The following is a 22,031-nucleotide window of genomic DNA, read 5'->3' as shown; positions in this document are numbered from 1 at the left end:
TTCTTGAAAATAATTTTTGAAGATTTTTTAATTTTATAAAAAAAAAATTGAAAATTAAAACAAAAATTACAGAAATTAAAAAATTATTTGGTAGTAAAATTTTTTTTAAATTAATGCAACATTTAAATATTTATTTTCTTCAAGTTGGTACTAAACATTGTAGATGGCGGTCACCTGACACACTTCAGTCCACTAGTCCACTGTTAAAATAAAGTTGGTTGACGGTACATGTGAGAAATAAATATAATTAATAAAAATGGCTTTACACGTTCCAAAAGCACCGGGTTTTACCGGTATGATGAAAGAGGGTTCACGAGTAAGTAAAATAAATCAATAAATAATAATTTTTCATTTTTTATATTTGTATTAAAAATAATTAATTTCTCCACCGGCATGCTCCAACGCCTTGTCCTACTCCATTGCCTTATATGGACAATAAATTTTCTATAGATATTTTACTTAATTATAATAATATTGATAATTAATTTTTATTTTTTTTTTTCCTAGTACTTCAGTGGGCTCGAGGAAGCGATTTACAGAAACATCACTGCGTGCAAAGAATTTGCACAGACATTGCGCACTGCCTATGGTCCCAATGGTATGAACAAAATGGTAATTAACCATTTGGAGAAGTTGTTTGTAACTAGTGATGCTGGTACGATTATGAGAGAGTTGGATGTTGAGCATCCCGCGGCTAAGATTATGGTGATGGGGTCTCAGATGCAGGAAGCCGAGGTTGGAGATGGTACTAACTTTGTTGTTATTTTTGCTGGAGCACTTCTTGAAGGTGCTGAGGAGCTTTTGCGACTTGTAAGTATTTTATTTAAAAATATTAATTATTTTTAAATTACCAGACATTTTTCAATTTTTAAAATTCTACTTCGATTTATTTTATAATAAATAATAAAAAAAATTTCACATTTATAAATTTTATAAAATTATGATATGACACTGAAATTAGTAGAAATTTTGCTCTATTTGAATTTTATTTAAAAAATTAATTCTAAAAAATTGCACTTTTTTTTTTACAATTTCTGCATGTGGATTTTTTTTGTATTTTTTTATTGCTACAATTTATTTGTCATAAAATTTTTAAAAATTATCAAATGTCTCTCAACTCATGAAAATTAAGTTAGCCAACATCTAAAAATTAAAAAAAATTTTCTTGTTGAAAAAATTTAAAAAAAAATTTCATTTGTAAAAAACTTTAAATGCAATTTTTAAAAAATATTTTTTAGTTCTAATTTCATAAATGAAAAAAAATTAAAAACTTCGGCTAACTTTAATATTATTCTTAACTTATATTTTTATAAATTTTTTAAAATTACTAATTTATTTCTAAAATAAAACAAAAAATTATAAAATGTCTGCTGATTTCAGTATCATGAATATAAAATCATATTAATTAAAATTAAATATAAAAATATTGATTGATAAAAATTTTTTTAGGGTATCACCACATCAGAAATAGTCTTAGGATATGAAACAGCGTTGGAAGTGTCTCTGGAATTTTTAAAATCTCTCGTAGCCTATGAAATTACGGATGTCAGGAATGTCGATGAGGTTAAAAAAGGTTTGAGGGCTGCAATAATGAGTAAACAGTACGGAAACGAAGACTTCCTGGCTGAGCTGATCAGCGAGGCCTGTGTGTCTATTTTACCCGAGAAAACTACCTTCAACGTCGACAACGTTAGAGTTTGCAAGATTTTGGGTGCTGGTTTGCATACGTCACGTGTTATTCAGGGTATGGTGTTCAAGAGACAAGTCGAAGGCGATGTCTCCAAACAGCTTAACGCTAAAATAGCTGTTTATACCTGCCCTGTTGACATTACTCCCACCGAAACTAAGGGTACTGTCTTAATCAAGAGCGCTGCCGAGCTTGTTAACTTCTCACGGGGTGAGGAGTCGCTTCTCGAGTCGCAAATTAAAGCTATCGTTGACACCGGGGCTAAAGTTATTGTTTCTGGTGGAAAAATAGGTGACATGGCACTTCATTTTCTCAATAAGTACAACATTATGGTTGTACGCATTCCAAGTAAATTTGACATCAGGCGTCTTTGCAAAGCTGTTAATGCTACTGCTTTGTCTAAATTGGTAATTTTTTATTTTATTTTAAAGTTAATTTTTATAAAAAATTTAATTTTCTGATAAAAAGAAGGGTAATTATTTATAAGTGGGGTCAACCTATGTTGGGTCATGTTATTGTTATTATTATTATTATTTTATGTACTTAAAAAAAAAAAATATATATATATATATATATATATATATATATATATATAAAAACATCAAAAAAAGATAAAATAGAAATTTTGTCCAAAAACATGAAAGGCAATTTTTTTTCCTACTTTTAAAGGCAAAAAAGTTATCAAAATCTTTATTTTTTCTTTTCACGACAATTTTTATCATAAATGCGTTGTAAAAATAAGCAGCATAAAAAAAATTAAAAAATGTTAATTTTTCACCTAGTTATAGCCCAAAATGGGGTTGACCCCACTTGTAAAACGTCAATTAATAACTGATCAAGAAAAAATATTCAGGAGAAAAGTAAATCTTAAACTGCACAAGGCTCAACAGAAATGAAAAGAAATAATAATCAAAAGAATTTTAAATTAATTTGTTATAAAGGAATTATTAATATTTATTTTTAAAAATTATTTTATAGACTCCACCAACTCAAGAAGAACTTGGATTTGCTGACTCAGTATACACTGATGAATTAGGAGATACCGAGGTTGTAGTATTCAAATTAGACAACAAGGAGAGTAGAATTAGTACCATAGTCGTACGAGGCTCCACTGAGAATCACATGGACGATATTGAACGTTGTATTGACGACGGTGTTAATACATTCAAAGGGATAACTAGGGACGGTAAATTCATAGCAGGAGCTGGAGCTGCGGAAATTGAACTGGCTGCTCACGTCGCCACTTATGCTGACACCCTTCCTGGTTTGGATCAATATGCTGTCAGGAAATTCGCTAATGCGCTTGAAGTTTTCCCCAAAACTCTTGCTGAGAACACCGGAACTCGCGCTTCTGAACTGTTGTCCAAATTGTATGCGGCTCACAAAGAAGGAAAGAAGTTCCATGGTTATGATATCGAGGTACTTTATTTTTAAGATGAAATTTTTTTTTTTTTCTTTTAAGAAATGTAATTATTTATATGTTTATTTATTAACAGGGAGCTGGAGTAGCATTAGTAGACGCCGTCGAAACTGGAATTTTGGACTCATACAGAACAAAAGAGTGGGCTTTGAAATATGCGGTTAATGCTGCCTGTACTATCCTGAAGGTCGATCAAATAATAATGGCCAAGCGCGCCGGTGGACCTAAAATGCCACCTCAAGGAGGCGGACACAATAGTGACGATGAATAAAAACATTGAGACTGTTGGCGACAATAAACTTATTGTTTTTATATCTTGTCCATTTAATTACATTAAATTAAATACATTACATAAAAAAAAATTTATAAATAGATTAACAGAGAAAACGCAGATCTTGGAAAAAAATCTCGGGATATTTTTTCAGATCTTTAATCTTAACATGAAAGCGGATCTAATTTTTTTCTATAAAAACCTAACGCTTTGCACTTTTCTACTCATCCAATCACGCAATTTTTTGTCATGTAATTATTTATTAAGAGATAAGATTTAATGTTTTAATAAAAATCGTAATTTTCAGAAAGTTTACTTTATTTGATTGTCAATCTAAAGTTTAGAATAAGTGAAAGATAAAGAAGGTGGAAAATAAATTTTAAAGTTTGTCAAATCGGACCTCTGCAAACAAATACATATATTCATAAAGTTTATGAATATATTCATATTTATTTCGGCGAAAGCTGCAAATTAAATTACAGACCTTAAAAAAAATATAAAAAAATGATAATAAAATCCAATACCGCCCACTTGAGTGAAATATAACTAAAAACTCGATATTTGTCTTTTCACTTGTTTTGTTATATTTTGACTAAATTTTATCTTGTGAACGAAGTGGGCTTGTTTTTTTTTTTTTTTTATCATCGAAGGGTCTAGAATTTTATAAAATATAATATTTCAAAACCTTTAGAAGAGTTTAAAAATAAAAATTTTTTTAATATAAACGTGGATTGATGATAAAATCTAAATATTGGAATTGTAAATCTTATCAATACATCTAGAATATTTTTTACAACCAAGTTCGCAGTAAATGAAATGAAAACAAACTCTCGGAACAAATAAAAATTTCCTAAATTCAATAAAGCAATTTATCGTTACTAAAAATAGTCCTTTTTCTAGAACAATTGATTATTCTCATACATTATTTATGTAAAAATTCTTAGTCGCGTGTTTATGTCCAGAGGGTTGAAATTTCAGACTGCAGATCTAGATATTTCTCGGGTTGTCTGGTAAAGTCTCATAAGTCACACTATATAAATACCGGCAGCATATGAGCCGCGCAATTTAGTATTGAATCAGACTTGAGCGCGTAAACGACGCAATTTAAGTTCAAACACACTTCTTTTAAGTAAATATCTAACAAAAACAACTGTTAATAATTATAACTTTGCGTGATAATTTACATTATTAGTAAAACTAATAATAGTGAATCACTGACTGTTAATTAAATTAACACCGTCCAGAACAGACACAAAAATGCCTGCAATTGGAATTGATTTAGGAACTACATACAGCTGGTAAGATATTTATTTTTATTATTTATTAATATACTTTAATTTTTAGTGTCTGAAAATTTATTAAAATAATTTTTATAAATTATACCAATAATTATGATACTGTAATTAGCAGAAATTTGAATTTTTACAACCAATCAATTATTGTAAAAAAAATATTTAAAAAAATTCGTACTTTTAATTTTTATGATACTTTTATAGCAGACGTTTCAAAATTTTTTGATTTTTTTCATTAATTAAATTAGAACTGAAAAAATATTTAAAAAAAATTGCATTTATAGTTTTTTAAATTATCTACGGTTGAAAATTTTATTTTCATTTTCTTGTAATCATTTTTTAATAAGTATCATAAAAAAAGTTAGATGGCTGCTGAATTCAGTGTCATTAATTTGTTTGAATTTCTTCATGTAAATTTTTTTGCTAAATATTTTTCATTATAATTTAATTGTTATAAAAATCTAAATAATTTTTAGATGTCTGTTAAATTTAGTATCATCAATAATTTTGAATAAATTGCGTTTTAAGATTTCAAACTATTTTTAGTACATAAAATTTTTCTCAAAATTTTTCTTCACTAATTTTTATTCCTAAAAATAATTATTAATAGAATAGTATATTTTTATAAATAAAATTCTATTTATAATTAATAATCAAAATAATCCACATCGATATTAATAATAATTAATTATTTATAAAATATTTAGCGTGGGCGTTTGGCAGCATGGAAAAGTTGAGATCATCGCCAATGACCAAGGAAATAAAACAACACCCAGTTACGTAGCATTCACGGACACTGAACGTTTGATAGGTGATGCGGCCAAGAACCAGATAGCCATGAATCCCACCAACACCGTTTTTGACGCAAAACGGTTGATAGGTCGCCGCTTCGACGATCCTAAGATACAGAATGACATAAAGCACTGGCCATTTAAAGTCATCAACGACCTTGGCAAGCCAAAAATCCAGGTGGAGTTCAAGGGAGAGCGAAAAATCTTCAGTCCTGAAGAAATAAGCTCGATGGTCTTGACCAAGATGAAGGAAACTGCAGAGGCGTATTTGGGCCAGAAGATCCAAGACGCGGTTGTCACAGTCCCCGCGTACTTCAACGACTCCCAGCGCCAAGCGACCAAGGATGCGGGAGCAATCGCCGGGCTGAATGTTCTGCGAATTATCAACGAGCCAACTGCAGCAGCCCTAGCTTACGGCTTAGACAAGAACCTGGAGGGAGAAAAAAATGTCCTAATTTTTGACCTGGGCGGTGGAACATTCGACGTGTCCATTTTGTCCATCGACCAGGGTTCACTGTTCGAAGTAAAATCCACCGCTGGAGATACTCACCTGGGAGGAGAAGACTTTGACTCGCGCTTAGTTCGTCATCTGGCTCAGGAATTTCAAAGGAAGTTCAAGAAAGATCTTACTGGGAATCCCAGAGCTTTAAGGCGGCTCAGAACCGCGGCGGAACGCGCAAAGCGCACTCTATCGTCCAGTACCGAAGCTTCCATAGAAATAGACGCCCTCTACGAAGGCGTCGACTTTTATACCAAAGTTTCCAGAGCCAGGTTCGAGGAACTGTGCTCTGATTTGTTCCGCAGCACCTTGGAACCCGTGGAGAAGGCTTTGAATGACGCTAAAATGGAAAAGAAGGAAGTTGATGAAATAGTTCTTGTTGGAGGATCCACAAGGATTCCAAAAATTCAAACCATGCTGCAGAATTTCTTCAATGGCAAACAACTGAATCTCTCGATCAATCCTGACGAGGCAGTTGCCTACGGAGCCGCAGTCCAGGCTGCTATTTTAACAGGAGATGGTGACAAAAATTCTGGGCTTCAGGATGTGCTTCTGGTTGATGTAGCTCCTTTGTCTCTGGGTATCGAGACTGCTGGTGGTGTGATGACTAAGTTAGTTGAAAGGAACTCTAGAATCCCTTGCAAGCAAACTCAGATGTTCACCACCTATTCAGACAACCAACCGGCGGTTACTGTCCAGGTGTATGAGGGTGAACGAGCTATGACTCAAAATAATAATCTTCTGGGTACCTTTGAACTGAGCGGGATTGCTCCCGCTCCTCGGGGAGTTCCGAAGATAGAAGTCACTTTTGATATTGATGCTAATGGGATCCTGCATGTCACAGCCAAAGACACTGCTAGTGGTCGCAGTCGTGACGTCGTTATTAAGAATGACAAAGGCAGACTCAGTCGGGCGGAAATTGACAAGATGCTGGCTGACGCTGAAAAATATAAAGATGACGATGATAAACAGAGAGAGAGAGCTGCTGTCAGAAACAAGTTGGAGAGCTATGTTTACTCGGTCAAGCAGAGTGTCCAAGATCAAGGCCACAAGCTGAGTAATGATGACAAAAATAAAGTTATTAGTCTTTGTGATGAAGCTGTTCAATGGTTGGACAGCAATACTCTCGCGGACAAAGATGAGTATCAGCATAAGTTTGAGACTCTCCAGGCTCAATGCTCGCCGATTATGGTTAAGCTTCACCAGTCTCAAGGACAAGCTCAAGGACATAATGATGGCCCTACCATTGAAGAAGTTGATTAAATAGATTTTTTATTTTATTTTTTATTTTTATTACTTGTTCTTGCTTATTGATAATTATTTATTAACAGCTATGTTGTACTGAAATTTTAAATAATAAATAAACTATAAAAATTATATTTAAGCTTTAATTAAAATCTATTTATATAAAAATGAATTGCTGTGTGTTAGTCTGGCTAAAATTCGACAAAAAACATTTGAGATATTTGGAAAAAATATCAACGTACCTTCAATGTAAAATAATTTATTATAAATTTTATAAGAGATATATTTTTAATAATAATATAAAAATTAGTACTTAGATTATTAAATAGATTTTTGTGGTGGTTCTTCAAGATCGTACATCTTTAGCAGTAAAGTTGATATTGTATACCTTAACAAATGAAATTTAGACAGACTCAATTCAAATAAATATTTTTTACCATTACTCAGTGTCCATTCCATTAAAATTGTCGGTTCCATTACGCGTGACAAGACACTGAAAAGATAAATAATTATAAAGTAAATTGATCAGTTTTTTTTCATAAAATATTTACCTAGTAGATATTGTTATATCTATCCTCCAACGACATGATTTTATTGTTGGATAGAATTTAATTTTTTCCGATAAATTGGTAATTAACAATGGTCGTTTTTGCCCGTAAAGTACTGCACATAAATCTTCAATGCATTCATTCTCCATACTGAAAATAAAAAATTTTATTACTTTAGTTTTTTTAATAAATAATAAAAAAAATTTATAATAAATTACATTACTTTAATTCTTGTAAGCATTTCTTAAAATCATCAACTTTAATCATCGAATCAGGATATCTTAAATGAGTCCTAATGATTTTTAAGGTAACTGAGTACCACTCATCGACATTTTCCTGAGACAGATTGTATTTTTCTGAAATACGGTCCAGGATTCCATCTTCAATATATTCTTGTTCTATCGATTTGACAGCTACTGTAAAATTAAATAAATGAATAAATAAATATATTAATTAATAACTAGTATAGCAACTAATATGACATTGAAATTAGCAGACACTTGATAATTTTTTCATTTTTCTTGAAAAATAAACTTGATCTAAAAAGTTATATTTATAATTTTTTAGTGCTTCTAAAATTGAATTTATTGAATGAATGTTTCTTGCCATAATTTGTTAGAATTTTTTATATTTTTATAATAATTCAATTATTATGACAAAATTTTAATAAAAAAATTGCAAATCTACAAATTAATTAAAATTACGAGTGCAAACTTTTTGGAATAACTTTTTTTTTTTTAAATAAAAAAAATTTTCAAACGTCAGCTGATTTTAGTACCATAATGCTAAAGTTAGCCGAAGTTTATAATTTTATAATTTTTTTAATTTATTAAATTGGAAAAAAAAATATTTTTTTAAAATTACACTTAAAGTTTTTAAAACTTTATAAATGAAATTTATTTTTAATTTTTTTGAAATAAATTTTTCAATAAAAAAAAAAAATTAAAAAAATTTTTAGATGTCGGCTAACTTAATTTACATTAATTAATCAGATATCTTAGTTTCATTGTCAACTAATTAATAAAAACACTTACACTGAATCAACGGGCGTAAAATGGTTTTTTTCAATTCAGTAATATATTTTGTTTTATTGCTCAATGAATGCGTTAATTGTGTCAAAGCAACAGACATTTTAATTATTAATTTTCTAATTATTTGTTATAAATAAATATAAATTATAACCTTAAAATTGGAATGTACTATAAACGTCACTTTTTGTGTAATGTTTATTGTTATTGTTATTTATTGTGGAAACTAGCTTACCGACAGAAGATAACAAAGTGACACTAAGCAACAACTTCTTATAGAAATTTTTTATAAATGACTATAGTTTCCATTTTAAAGCCACATCACACAAGTAAATTGAAACGTTACGTATTTTTTCATATAAAAACCAAATTACTGTCAAAAAAAATAATTTCAATGAAAGATATAATTATTTATACTACCAAAAAATAAAAAAGTAAGTTTTTTTTCCAATAAAAATATTTTTACCAACTAATTTAATTGTTTTTCAGAGTAACAGCTTTCAGGTTATCAAGATTTATAAATTTTTATTATTATTGTTGTTATAATAATCATTGTGATATTTATGTAATTTATTAGTTATATATAATTGTAATTCAGACAAAATTAGTATAGTGGTGAGGAAAGTAATTGAATTTATTTCTATAAACGTTTTATATTTAAAAACGAGTAATTGATTGGCAAATTGAATTATCAGTGATAACAATGACAGTTGAATGAATTGAGTAAATAATAATAATAATTGAAATAATAATAATAAATGTAAATATTGAAGTAATATATGATCAATATATATTTAAATGCAAGGTAATACTATTAAGCCCCACTGGTGTAATATCCAATTAGCAATTGTGAGAAAAAGGAAAAAATGTAGACCAGTATGTGGAATTTGTTTCTAGTTTCAATAGAAACCAAAAAAATTAGCTAGCACTGCCACTATTTTCTTTTCAATACCGTTTTTTAGTTTAGTTTTAGAGATGAGTTTGAAAAATTTTATTAAGATACTTATTTTTTTTGTTGTTCTCCAGCTAACGATGTCCGATAACGATAACAAGCCTCCGGATTTACCGGATAGTAACAAAGAAGACGACAGGAGCTCTAGTGATTTTAATTTGGGGGACAAGTGTGAAAATCCTCCGCCACTGATGGATTACAAAAATATTATGTTGAAAAATAAGTCAGATCTAAAAAAGAAAGAAGAAGTTGTTCAGGTATTTTTTTTTTTTAAGTGAAATTCTAACTTACTGTTGGATTTAAAAATTAAATTTAAAAAGTTTTATAAAAATTTGAAATTTTATTTGATTATAATTTCGCGTGTCAAATGATAAAAGGGCGTATAAAAAAAATTTTTTTTGCCATTCTATTCAGAATCGCTCAAAACGTAAAAATCTGCAGAAAAAAAATTTTTGACGCACTAACGCCAAAAGGGCGTATCTTAAGATATACGTCCTTTTGACTTTAGGAAATTGTCGGTATTATGATAAAAGGGCGTATAAAAAAAATCAGGATTTTCAAAAATTTCAAAAAACAGTCTAAAATTGTCCGGAGAAGGTTGGTATAAAAAAAAATTTTTAAAAGTCAAAATTTTCGATGGTAGTAATTTTAAATTTTAAGATTAAAAAAGTATATAAATTAAAAATTTCTTCGTGTACTAAAATGTTCATGTTTTTGATAAATTTCTTTTTTTTTCGGACGGAAATGTAGAAAATTCAGATAGAGAAATTACAGGAATTGTAACCCAATAAATTTTTCGTATTTTAATATTAGTTTGTTCTTGTATTTTTTAACATCGAATAATTGGGTAACGGTCTTTTATTTATCAAGACAAAATTTCTTAGGTCATAATTTCTCAGTAATAAATTATCAGTTAAAAATTTATCAACATCATAATTAATTTTTGCTAAAATTAATCCTACAATAATTGATCCGACAAAAATTTCTCATGCAAAAATTAACAGCGGGGTCCGGGGTGAAGCCCCGGTGGGGGTTGGGCGCGATGTTGGCATATTTTCGAATAAACACATTCAAATCATGTTAAAAGAGCGCAACAAGATAACGCGCGTGTGTGTTTTGGTATATTTTCGAATAAACACACATTCAAATCTTGTGAAAAGATTGCAACAAAATAACGCGCGTTTGTGTTGGCATATTTTCGAGTAAATACACATTCAAATGTTAAAAGGGCGCTACATGATTACGTTCGTTCGTGTTGTATCCCAAGATTCAAAATTAGATATGTATTTGTTTTATGAGAAATTTTCATAAAGATATATTTTTGTTTTATGAGAAATTTTAGTAAAGATTCTTTTTAGTCACGAGAAATTATTGTGCTGGATATATTTTTGAATGATAAATTATTGCTGAGAAATTATTGCATGAGAAATGATTACCAATAAAAAAAGACATAGAGCCGAATAATTGTAATAATTTCTTGCCCGCCATAGCTTCAATAAAAGATATATTTTTGTTTAATTGTATACGTTAAGCGCGAGCGTAGGTATGCTCTACTCTCGCCTAAAAATTCAAATATATACCGATTCTGTTGCGTAAAATTTTAGTTAAAATCCATAATATGTATATATAGAATGAAAAACATCTTATTATAAGTAAGAAATTACTAACTAATCGTCAAATAAATTTTTTGAGCTGATGAAAACTTTATTTTTGAAAAACGTGGTAAAACTAATAACTTCCTGATTTTAGAAAATTTTTAATTTTCTTAGCAAGAAGTTTCAAATTATACACCTTTTTGGCTTTGGAAATTTTTTTTTCATTTTTAGGCTTAGAACATGTTTACAAAACGATTGTCACTAAAAAAAAACTATCCACCTTTTTAGCATTTGGCATGTGATTTATTAGCGTTTAAAATTAAAATCTTTATTATTAATTAAATTATTCTTAATTTTACAAAAAAAAATTTTTTTTTGCCAGGAATATGCTGAAAAATTAACAAAAATAAAATCGAAAGTAAAATCCCGTCGAAGCGCTGACACAAACTGGCCATCAGTAAACGAAACAATGTCGCCTTCAAAATTCGAGCTCAGTGGCACCAAGACATCCTCTTCAAAGAGTCACCTATTGCAGCAAAAATTAGAAGAAAACAGAAAAATATTTGAGCAACGAAATAAAGACTTAATCGAAAGCAAGCGCGCGGATGAAGTAAAGCTCGAAGAAATCCGCCAGCAATTGAACAGCGAGCCGATAGTCAACGAAGACAGTAATCTTAAGTATTTAATCGATGATAAAGATAAAAAAATCTTTGATCTTAGTAACAAAATAATGGAGCTTGAGTCTCTTATTGTTGATCTTAAAGACAATTTGAACAACAAAGATTCCGTCATTGAGTCCAAAACCAAAGCGATCACTTTGGTGTCTGACAACTTGTCGCTGAAGAGCAAAGAGACTTTGGACCAACTTGCTGATACTAAGGACGAGATGCGAAATATGCAGGAGAATTTCATCCAGCTTGAGAGTAGTTTTAAAATAAAAATAGACAGCTTGATCACGGATATTGAGGAGAGAGACAAAAAAATCACTGAGCTCGAAGAAGAAATTCATAAACCTCAGGAGAGTGTCAGTACTGAGACGGATGAAACTTTAGAGAGTAATCAGGAGGTAGATAATCTTAAAAAAGAGCTCGAGGAATTAAATAAAAGTATGATTAAAATGAAAGCGCAGAATAAAAGCAAGTTGAAAAATTTACAAAAGCGGTTGGATAGTTACCAAAAGGTAAAAATTTTTATTTTTAATTTTTTAATTAATTTTTATGATACTGAAATTAGCAGACATCTGATAATTCTTGGAGTTTTTATAACCACTAATTATTATAAAAAATATATTTCGAAAAATTTTCATTTAAGGTAAAAGGCCCAGTTATTGACACTGGCCTAGTTGCTGATACTTGCAATTTTATTTAAAAAAAAAAAAAAAACAAATCAACTCTAATAAATTAATAAATACTAGCAACCTTGCAATCACTATGTGACTGCCGTGACTTGTGAACTCTAAATAAATAAAATTTTGCTTTATTAAATAATTACTTTTGTTAAATTGTACTGTACTTTTTTAACTATGGACGTTTTTAAAGATATAAGCTCATCGCGATGTTACACTCATCAAGACCTTTCATTTGAGTACCCACATCAATTTTTCATATATTTATATATATTATATATATGTATATATGAAAAATATATCAAAAATGCATGTGGGTACTCAAATGAAAGGTCTCGATGAGTGTAATGTCGGGATGAGCTTGTATCTTTAAAAATGTCATCAGTAGACAAAATACAACCTCATTTCTTAATTATTGACATTATTAAAGATATAAGCTCATCCCGATGTTACACTCATCAAGAACTTTCATTTGAGTACCCACATGCATTTTGATATATTTTTCATATATACATATATATAATATATATAAATATATGAAAAAATGATGTGGGTACTTGAATGAAAGGTCTCGATGAGTGTAATGTCGGGGTGAGCTTATATCTTCAAAAATGTCATTAGTTTATAAGATACAAGGTCATTTCTTAATTATGTACCTAGAGATAGAGCATTTTCGAATGCAGCCTAAATACTTATCATAATAAATTGACTATCGGTGAGAATGATATAAAACCTTGAAAAGGTACAAATTTAAGTCAAGACTTTTGCAATGACATTAAATTTTACTAAATAAACCGATTTTATCATATGACTATCCTGGCCACTAAATTTCGCTTATTCTCTTAATAATATTGATATAGATAATTTTTGAATTACAAATTTCAAGATAATTGTTTTTTTGAGAACATTTTATTTTTTTTATTAAAGTAAAATTGCAAGTGTCAATAACTTGGTCTTTTACCTTATAATTTTTAAAAACTTCTACATGTGGAATTTTTTTATTATAATTTAATTGTTATGAAAATTAAAAAAATTGTTTGATGTCTGTTAAATTCAGCATCATTTATTTTTTTATAAATTCAGTGAATTTTATTGTGTTATTTTTCAGTCTGCGGATCCAAACGACCAAGTGGTAAATTTGATCAACCAAGTTGCAATTTTAGAAGAAGAAAAAGGTAATCTGCAGCTGAGTCTTGTAGACTTTGATGACATTAAAGGTAGGAATCATTAGCTAAATTAAAAAAAAAAAAAAAAAAAAAAAAAAGAAATAACCAGTTAGTTGTCGCGATTGGTGATGGGTTAACATGCGATTTATTTGTATTTAGTTGTTTTGTTTTTGTTGACCTTGTGTTAGATTATTGAATATTGTGATACCTACTTTAAATGTTGTCAAAGATTACAAGCCTGCAGTATGTAAGGCATTTATGAGATTATTACTTTTTGTCTAGCAACCAATCAAGAGTTGCAGACACGAATAAGTGAATTGAGTGAGGAATCTGATAAACAGAAACTACTAATTCAAGAGCACATTGATACGATATCGCTTTTGGAAAGTCAAAAGTCAGACCTTGCTCAAGGTGAATATTTAATATTTATTATGCAAGCTTTTGTAGGTTATCCTTTTCAGTGACAGTAGTCGCGACGACGATTACTGCGTTTTTAAATACTACTTACAAGACCCTTGTATGCTTCCCTAGGCGCCTTTTTTTTTTTTATTTTTTTTAATTAATTTAAAATGATTTTTTTTATAGAATTAGAAGAAGTTAAACAAGAATCGCTGAAATTAAAATCCGAAAATTCCGAATGCGAAAACTTACGAGTTACCGCTGAATTAAAAGTTGTCGATTTAGAAGAACAATTAGAAGTACTTCACAAGAAAAATAGCAAGACTGATGAAACAGATTTTGTTGACAACGAGATGTTGGCAAAATTAAACGACCTGCAAGATAAATTCAATTTAGCGATGCAGGAAAAAGTCTTGTTAGAAGAAAAATTAAATAACTTTACAAGTTCGGCGAGTACTGAAGACCAAGAAGTTGCTTTGATGTCTCTTAAAACAGAGATTGTTAATTTAAAGCAATTGAATGAAGAGCAGCGTGTGTTTATTGATGAAATTCAGTTGCTTTTGTCTGACAACCAAATGGAGTTGGCAGAGAAAAATAAAATGCTTCATCATTATGAAGGATTAATCGACAACTGTACGAAAATTCAAGGCAAGTTGACTGACTTATTGATCAAAATTGACGCTGGTGATATTTCTTCTTTGGAAGAAAGGTTGGATGACCATGATTCGATTGTTTCAAAGCTTGAAAAGCAGGTCCAAGAGAAAAACAAAATTATTGAGGAGTTAAAAGCGCAATTGGAGAGTTTGAACAGTGAGAAAGAAAATATTGTCGGTAAATTAAATCTTAAGTATGATGAAGATGTAAATATGCTGACAAAGTTGATGAGTGGGCTGAACAGCGAGCTTGAAGATACGAAAAATCAATCGGATTTAGATAAGTCGAGGATCGAAAGTCTTGAAGAAAGTTTGAGATTAAGAGAGCTTGAAATTGAAGAGGGAAAAAAATTAATCGAGGAATTGAATTTGAAGATTGAGGAGAAGTCAGAAGAGTGTATGAAGTTGTTGCGAGAAGGAAGTGATGACAAGGTTGAGAAGATCGATAATTTGACGAATAAAATTCTGGATAAGGAACAGGTTATCGAGACCTTTTTGAAGGAAAAAGAAATGCTCGAGGGAAAAATTCATGAAGAAACTGTTAAAAATAATGAGCAAATGTGGGTGATTGAGGACTTGAATAATCAAATTTACAAGTTGAAGGCCGAGATGGGGGAGAAAGAAGCTAATTTAATGTCAATGTTAAATGAGAAAGAAACCCTTGAGAGTAAGTGGAGGCACGAAGTAAGCGAAAACCAAGGCAAATTAGAGAGATTAAACGAGTTGGCGGAAGAAATAGATAGTTTGAACAGTAAACTTATCGACGTTGAAGCCAAATTCAATGAAATATTTAACGAAAAAATGATGTTGGAAGACAAAATAAAGGATAGTGAAGATAAATTGCGGGTAATTACCGACTTAGAGCGAGAAATTGACATGTTGAAAAATGACTTGAGCTCTAATGACAATCTAATAGAGTCGCTGACTCGCGAGAAAGAAGCTTTGGAAGCTAAAGTAACAGTCGTTGAAGATTTGAATAATGAATTAGTGGCTCTTAAGACCAAGCTGGCTGACAAGGATAGTGAGATCGTTGAACTGAGCAGAGAAAAAGAAATCCTGAGAGAAGAATTGCAGGTCAAGGAGAACGAGTTGAGGGCTATCGATGACTTGCATAGAGAGCTGGAGAATGTTAAGAGTAAGTTAGCGGAGAAGGACGAGATGATCGAGTCCATTTTGAAGGACAAAGAGATTCTGGAGGATCAGCTTGGACAAAGCGAAGGCAAGTTGAAAGTTTTCAATGATGCGAATCATGAGTTGGAAATTATGAGACACAGAGTTAAGAAGAGCGAGGAGATTATCGAGTCAATGTCCAGGGAAAAGGGAATGTTAGAAGAAATGCTGAGCGAGAAGGATGAAAGAATCCGGTCGTTTGATCAGATGTCGCAAGAGATGGAAATGATGAAGAACCAGATGATGGCTGACAAGGAAGTGATGGAGTCGATCTATTCTGATAAGTCTGTCCTGGAAGATAGGATCAAGGAAGAAATGAACGAGAACCAGAGTCTGCTGATGAAAATTCGGGAGTTGTTGGCCCAGATTGAGGAATTAAAGAGAGAATTACGTGGAAGAGAGGCTGAGTTGGAAGAAAACTTTAGAATTGTTGATGATGTTAAAATGCAGCTGAGAAATCAATCAGAGTACTCGGAGAATTTGAAGGTACAGATTGATTCTTCAAATCGGATGATAGAGCAGATTAAAATCACGCATGTTGATGAGATAAATGCGTTGAGGAGCCAGATGGATTCTACTACTCAAGATTTGGAGGTGAGATTGAAAGAAATCGAGGATTTAAAAGCAGCTTTGAGTGATAGAGAGAAATTAATTGGGAATAATTTAACGGAGGAGGTTAAGATTGAATTGGAGAATAAAATTTTCGAATTAGAACGTCAGCTTGAAGATGCGCATAATAATAGCTCGAGCCAGCTCCAGAAAATGAAAATTATTGCGGCGAATTTAAAGAAGAAATCTATACAGTGCCAGGAGTATGAGATGAAGCTGAGTGAGTATGATGAAAAGTGGGAAAATGAAGCTAAAGAAAAAGATCTGGTGAATGAAAAGTTGGTCAAGCTTGAAGCAGAATTAGTTGAGAAGAACAAACAGACTGAGGAATTGGATGGATTGCTGAAAAATAGTGTAGAAGAGCTTGAAGCTTTGAGAGTTGAGCATGAAAATTTAAGGATTGAGTTCACAAGAGTGGAGACATTACTGCAGGAAAATATTCGAGAGCTGACGGCGACCAAGGAAGAACACGAGAGACTTAGAGAAGAAATGAAGGAACGGGTGGAAGAGTTGGAGATGGTTAGAGCAGAGAGTTCGAGGAGTAGAGAAGAAATAGACAACGAGCTTGAAGAGACCAGGGAGAAGGCTCGGGAACTCGGTGTCAGGATGCAGGTCATGGAGGGTGAGTACCTAGAGCATTTAAATACCATCCAGATGCTGAGGACCGAAAATGGGATGCTGATGTCTAAGCACGCACAATGGAACGAGAAGTTGGAGAACACTGAGCTTGATTATGAGAAGAAGGTTAGAGAGTTGGAAGAGGTTAGGGGAAAGCTTCAAGAAGAGTGTGAGAGGAAGAATGAATTGTTGAAGGATAATGAGGTGAAGTTGGAAGAGATGGTTCGGGTTGTTGAAGAACTTGAAAAGAAAAATAGGAATTTGGAAGAACAAATTGCTGTTGTTGAAGAACTGAAGATTAAAAATAATAAATTAGAAGAAGAAATTGCACTTGTTGAAGAGCTTAAAATGCAAAAGAAGGATTTGGAAGAACAAATTGCAGTAGTTGAAGAACTTAAGAGTAAAAATAATAAATTAGAAGAAGAAATTGCACTAGTTGAAGATCTTCAGAGTACAAATAAGAAATTAGAAGAACAAATTGCGGTAATTGAAGATCTTAAAAATAAAAATAGTAAATTAGAAGAGGAAATTTTAATTATGACAGAGATTAAAGCACGGAATAAGGATCTAGAAGAACAAATTGAGGTAATGAGTCGAGAAAGGTTATTAATGACAGCCAAACTTGACTCTATGGCGGCTGTACAAGAACCAGAAGTCGTGAAAGAAGAAATATTACAGAATTTAGAACAAGTTGAAGAACCTGATGTAAAACTTGGCGATGAAGAAGAATGGGGCTGGAACGCGCAAGAAGCGGAGATACCAGGTGTGCAAATCACGCCTTTTTGCACCCAAGAAACTCAGATGCAAGCTAAAATAGCTGAGCTGCAGGACACAATAAAAGATCTGGAGGACGAAAAATCTCGACTGAGCAATGAATTCAAGGCGATGCAGATTAAAAATGCGAAATTGATAAAGAAAGTTAAGGAGTTTAAGATCCACAATGACAATTTGTCCCAGCAATTGAAGCTCCAGATAAATTCTAATAAATTTAGCGACCTGGATTCGGCGATTGAGGAGGAGTTGAAGAGCCAAGTGACCCAGCTGGAGCAAAATTTGAGTAAAACTAAGAGTGAGAGCGAGAAAATTGCTGGGGAAAGGGATAATTTGTTGAAGCGCATTGATGTTCTTATGGCAGCTAATGAAAGCTTTTTGGAGATGAAGGAAAGACAAGATCGGGATATTGAGGTAATGGTGATTAGAAATAAAGAACTGAGTAATAAAATTCATCTGCTGGAGTCCAGAGCTCAGGGAAGTGGGGAGAAAATCGATGACTCGCATGAGCACGGTGAGGAGTGCGTAAAATGTAAGGAGAAAATAAATGAGCTGCAAGAAAATTTAGAGCTACTGTCGAATGAAAATGAGGAGCTAAGGCGGCTTATTGAGCACGAGAAAATGGAGCTGAGTATTCAGAAAAAGGAAATTGAGGAGTCGAGAAATTTAGCGGAGGGTATGAAGGTTAATTTCTACGACATGTTGGAAAAGTCTTTTACTAAAGAGAAAAGTTGCTTGGACAATTTAAGCGAGGTGACGGAGATCAAAGAGAATGTTGAAGAAAATCTGGAGAGTACTTTGAAAGAAGAAAGGTTGAAGGTACAGCAACTGGAGGGGAGAATCAAGGCGGACGGAGAGCTGATAAGTAAATTAAATTCCCAAGTTGAAGGTTTGAATTCCGAAGTGGCCGTCAAAGAAACCCTAGTAAGCGAGGTGAGGGGACAACTCGAGCAAGTTGAAGCTGCTCTCAAGGCTCAAGTTGAGCTGAAAGATCAACTCGAGTTCGAGCGTGATAATCTTTTGCATTCTATCCAGGAATTAAATGAAAGAATTTATCAAAGTGATTCTAAGTTGCAAAGAGCGACGGAAGAACTTGCAGATCGTGATAGTAATATTTTACGAATTGAAAACAGTCTTGGGGAATTGCAGAGACAGTTAGAGGCGGTGAATGAAGAAAGAGACCAACTGAGAGTTAGTTGTGATCAATTGGCCGATGAGATAAGGTTAAAGATCGAAGAAATAGAAGTTCTGAAGGTAAAAGCTGGAGAGTTTGAAGAATTCAAAGTAGAACATGAAAAGCACTTGCAGGTTTGCCAGAGCGTGCAAATCAAGTGTTTGGATGACCTCGAAGGGGTGAGTGTCGAGAAAACCAGGATTGAGGAGTCTCTGCTCTCTTTAGCGAGCCAAGTCTCCGGGAAATCTCTTGAGTCTACGGAGAAGGACTTGCGTATTAGAAGTTTAGAGGAAGATTTAGCTAAGTTAGAGAAGGAGAGAGACAACTATTTGAAGAGTTCTCAGGAGACGGAGAGCAAATTGACCGAAATTACCGACGCAATGGCCAACGTTACTGAGTTATTGGGCGTGAGGGTCCAAGAAGTTGCGGACTTGAAGCAGTATATCAAGACACTTGAGATAGATAGATTGAGTATTGATGATTTAAATGCGGAAATACGCAATCTGAATTCCAGGTTAGAAGGGAGAGACACTGAGTTAGAGGAAGTTAGTAGTAAGTTAAAGAATGAGTTGACGGACAAAATAGAAGAAATAAATTCGTTGCAGTCCCGGCTCGAAGAATTAAGTCGAGCTGTTTCTAACTCGGGTGTCCATGAGGAAGAAAATAAATTACTCAAGGAGACTATTAATAATAATGAAGTACTTATTGGAAATTTAAGGGTAGAAATTCGGGAACGGGATGATAAAATTGCGGAGCTGCAGCGGCAAGTTGAAGAGTGTAATGAAGAAATTGTTAGAATGAACCACGTGATTGCTGATTATGAAGAATCTTCGAGTTTGTCTGTTAAAAAAATTACAGAACTGACGGAAGAAATATCCAGAATACGCAGTTTGGAGGCTGAAATCGGTGAAATAAAAGCCGAACATCAGCAGACGGTGAATAGTCTTCAGAACACGGTTCTGGAAAGCAAACAAGCGATAGATCAGGTTAAAAATCAGCTTAATGTTAAAGATGAAGAAATAGAAGACTTGAAGTATATATTAAATGAGAGTACGTACCCAGGGATAATCCAAGAACTGCAAAATAAAATTGATACGCTGTATCAGGAGAAGAATCAGTTGACGCTGGCTCTGATGAAGCAGAATAAAGACTTTGGAGATATAAACATGGCGGAATTGAGCAAAATGGAGGAAAAAAGCGAGTTGGGCTCTAGTGAGCTAGATGTCGCGCTCTACATGTTGCATCAGCGTGACGTCAGGTGTGAAGAGCTGACTCACGAGTTGATGCAGCTGTTGGAGGAGCGAGACACCTTGCAATTGAGGTTATCTAATGCTATTCGCATTAATGAGGAGCTTAGGAAATTTACTCCAGGGGCTTCCAAACTTGAAGATGATGCTGACAGTGTCGCTAGTCAAGAGACTGATGCTGCTCCCGTTTCTTCCCAATCTGAGGTTAAGGACAAAGAAATTCTGGCTGAAAAGTAAGTTTATTTTTTTTTTGTTAGAAGTAGTGATTGTTAATTAGGTAATTTTATGAAAATTAATTTAGCAGATATATAATAATTTTTTAACAAATAAATTATACCAGAAAAAAAAATTGACTTGTAGAAATTAAACAAAATTATAAGAGCAATTTTTTTTAAATAAATTTGTTTGTTAGAAAAAAATTAAAAAATAGTCAAGACTGCTATCTTTAATGTAATGTTAGTTTGTTGTAAGCTAGATACATATTTGAATTATTATGTAGGTTAACGCAGTTACATAATGTTGGTCATCGTAAAGATATAAGGCTTAAGGACGAACGTGAATTAAGACACACACAACAAATGTCATTAATTGCTCACAAAGAAGCGCTTAGTACTTTGCCACCAGATGCCGCTGCGAGACTCATCAATGCTAAATATACTGTTTGTATGTATATGTACTATTGCTAGTTTTATTTTAATTAACTATTTATTTGTTTATTTCTTAACTCTTCGATACCCACGTTATTCAACTCACCTTCTTTGCTCTCTTCATGAGAAAAAAATCTCACATTTAATTAACATACGATCTAAACAAATATGGCGGCGGAGCGCTTGCCGAAAAAAGCCGATTTGCGCCGTAGGCTACCGAACAGCTCAATTTTTAACAACTTTTAATATTCTCGCTATGAGAAGAAATCTCATAGTCTTCAAGAAAAAAAACTTTTTTTATTTATAATGAAAATAAGTAATTTTTTAATAAATAGTTAAAAAGAATATGAAATTTTCGGAAAGTAAAAAAAGGTTCAAGTGGTCTTTCCATTTGAATTAAAAAAAATAATTAAGATTGAAACCGAGCGTGAGTAAAATTCTTATAACGTAGGTACTGAAGAATTAATGTTGTTTAATTAATTATAAGTAACTGATGTTTAAGGTAATTGGTTTGTTTATTTTACAGCACGCGACGTTCAGAGTCAGTCGAGCGTATTACTAAATTGGCTGTGGGGTAAAAGGTAATTTTTCAGGTTATATTTCTTTTTTGTGGTTAGGTTATTAATTATTATACTGAAGTTAGCTGACAGCTGTTAATTTTTACAATTTTTATAATTTCATTAATCGTTTTTATTAATTTTCAAATGTGGAATTTTTTTATTAAATTTTTTTCATAATAATTTCATTGATATAAAATTCTAAAAACATTTCTAATGTCTGTCAAACTTCAGTGTCATTTATTAATATTTAAAATTACTTTGTTTTAGCACGCCAAAAGTAGTTCACATGTGACATGAAAGAAGAAAAATACGTCAGAGATAACTTGTGTGATTAAGAAAAATAA

At 32.0% G+C, this 22,031-nt stretch overlaps 4 protein-coding genes across 11 annotated transcripts; 3 read left to right on the top strand and 1 right to left on the bottom strand.

Annotated features, from left to right (window-relative positions):
- Positions 1–163: 163 nt before the first annotated feature.
- LOC123271759 (T-complex protein 1 subunit theta) lies at positions 164–3,688 on the top strand. The gene is made up of 5 exons (XM_044738164.1): positions 164–316; positions 508–810; positions 1,450–2,094; positions 2,666–3,106; positions 3,184–3,688. Exons 1-5 carry the CDS (start codon positions 257–259, stop codon positions 3,376–3,378), a joined length of 1,644 nt encoding a protein of 547 aa, XP_044594099.1. The 5' UTR covers positions 164–256; the 3' UTR covers positions 3,379–3,688.
- A 645-nt stretch (positions 3,689–4,333) lies between these two features.
- Positions 4,334–7,313, top strand: LOC123271758 (heat shock protein 68-like). The gene is made up of 2 exons (XM_044738163.1): positions 4,334–4,676; positions 5,378–7,313. The coding sequence occupies exons 1-2, from the start codon at positions 4,636–4,638 to the stop codon at positions 7,221–7,223; spliced, it is 1,887 nt and encodes a 628-aa protein (XP_044594098.1). The 5' UTR covers positions 4,334–4,635; the 3' UTR covers positions 7,224–7,313.
- A 180-nt stretch (positions 7,314–7,493) lies between these two features.
- On the bottom strand, positions 7,494–8,929 carry LOC123271760 (COMM domain-containing protein 5). Its single transcript, XM_044738166.1, has 4 exons — positions 8,788–8,929; positions 7,977–8,169; positions 7,757–7,903; positions 7,494–7,698 (listed from the first exon to the last, which is right to left on the bottom strand). Exons 1-4 carry the CDS (start codon positions 8,882–8,884, stop codon positions 7,527–7,529), a joined length of 609 nt encoding a protein of 202 aa, XP_044594101.1. The 5' UTR covers positions 8,885–8,929; the 3' UTR covers positions 7,494–7,526.
- A 144-nt stretch (positions 8,930–9,073) lies between these two features.
- LOC123271757 (putative leucine-rich repeat-containing protein DDB_G0290503) lies at positions 9,074–21,981 on the top strand. Of its 8 annotated transcripts, none has more exons than XM_044738157.1 (9): positions 9,074–9,215; positions 9,808–9,990; positions 11,711–12,508; positions 13,782–13,890; positions 14,122–14,250; positions 14,425–20,713; positions 20,980–21,143; positions 21,654–21,708; positions 21,955–21,981. In XM_044738157.1, exons 2-9 carry the CDS (start codon positions 9,814–9,816, stop codon positions 21,977–21,979), a joined length of 7,746 nt encoding a protein of 2,581 aa, XP_044594092.1. In that variant the 5' UTR covers positions 9,074–9,215; positions 9,808–9,813; the 3' UTR covers positions 21,980–21,981. The 8 variants fall into 8 exon arrangements, with proteins under 8 accessions (XP_044594092.1, XP_044594094.1, XP_044594093.1 ...); XM_044738159.1 differs by lacking the exon at positions 9,074–9,215 and adding an exon at positions 9,277–9,285; XM_044738158.1 differs by lacking the exon at positions 9,074–9,215 and adding an exon at positions 9,569–9,586.
- Positions 21,982–22,031: the final 50 nt, after the last annotated feature.

The sequence above is a fragment of the Cotesia glomerata genome, linkage group LG9 (genome assembly GCF_020080835.1).
Source record: "Cotesia glomerata isolate CgM1 linkage group LG9, MPM_Cglom_v2.3, whole genome shotgun sequence".
NCBI classification, from domain to species: domain Eukaryota; kingdom Metazoa; phylum Arthropoda; class Insecta; order Hymenoptera; family Braconidae; genus Cotesia; species Cotesia glomerata.
This window is presented reverse-complemented; position numbering and strand designations above follow the sequence as displayed.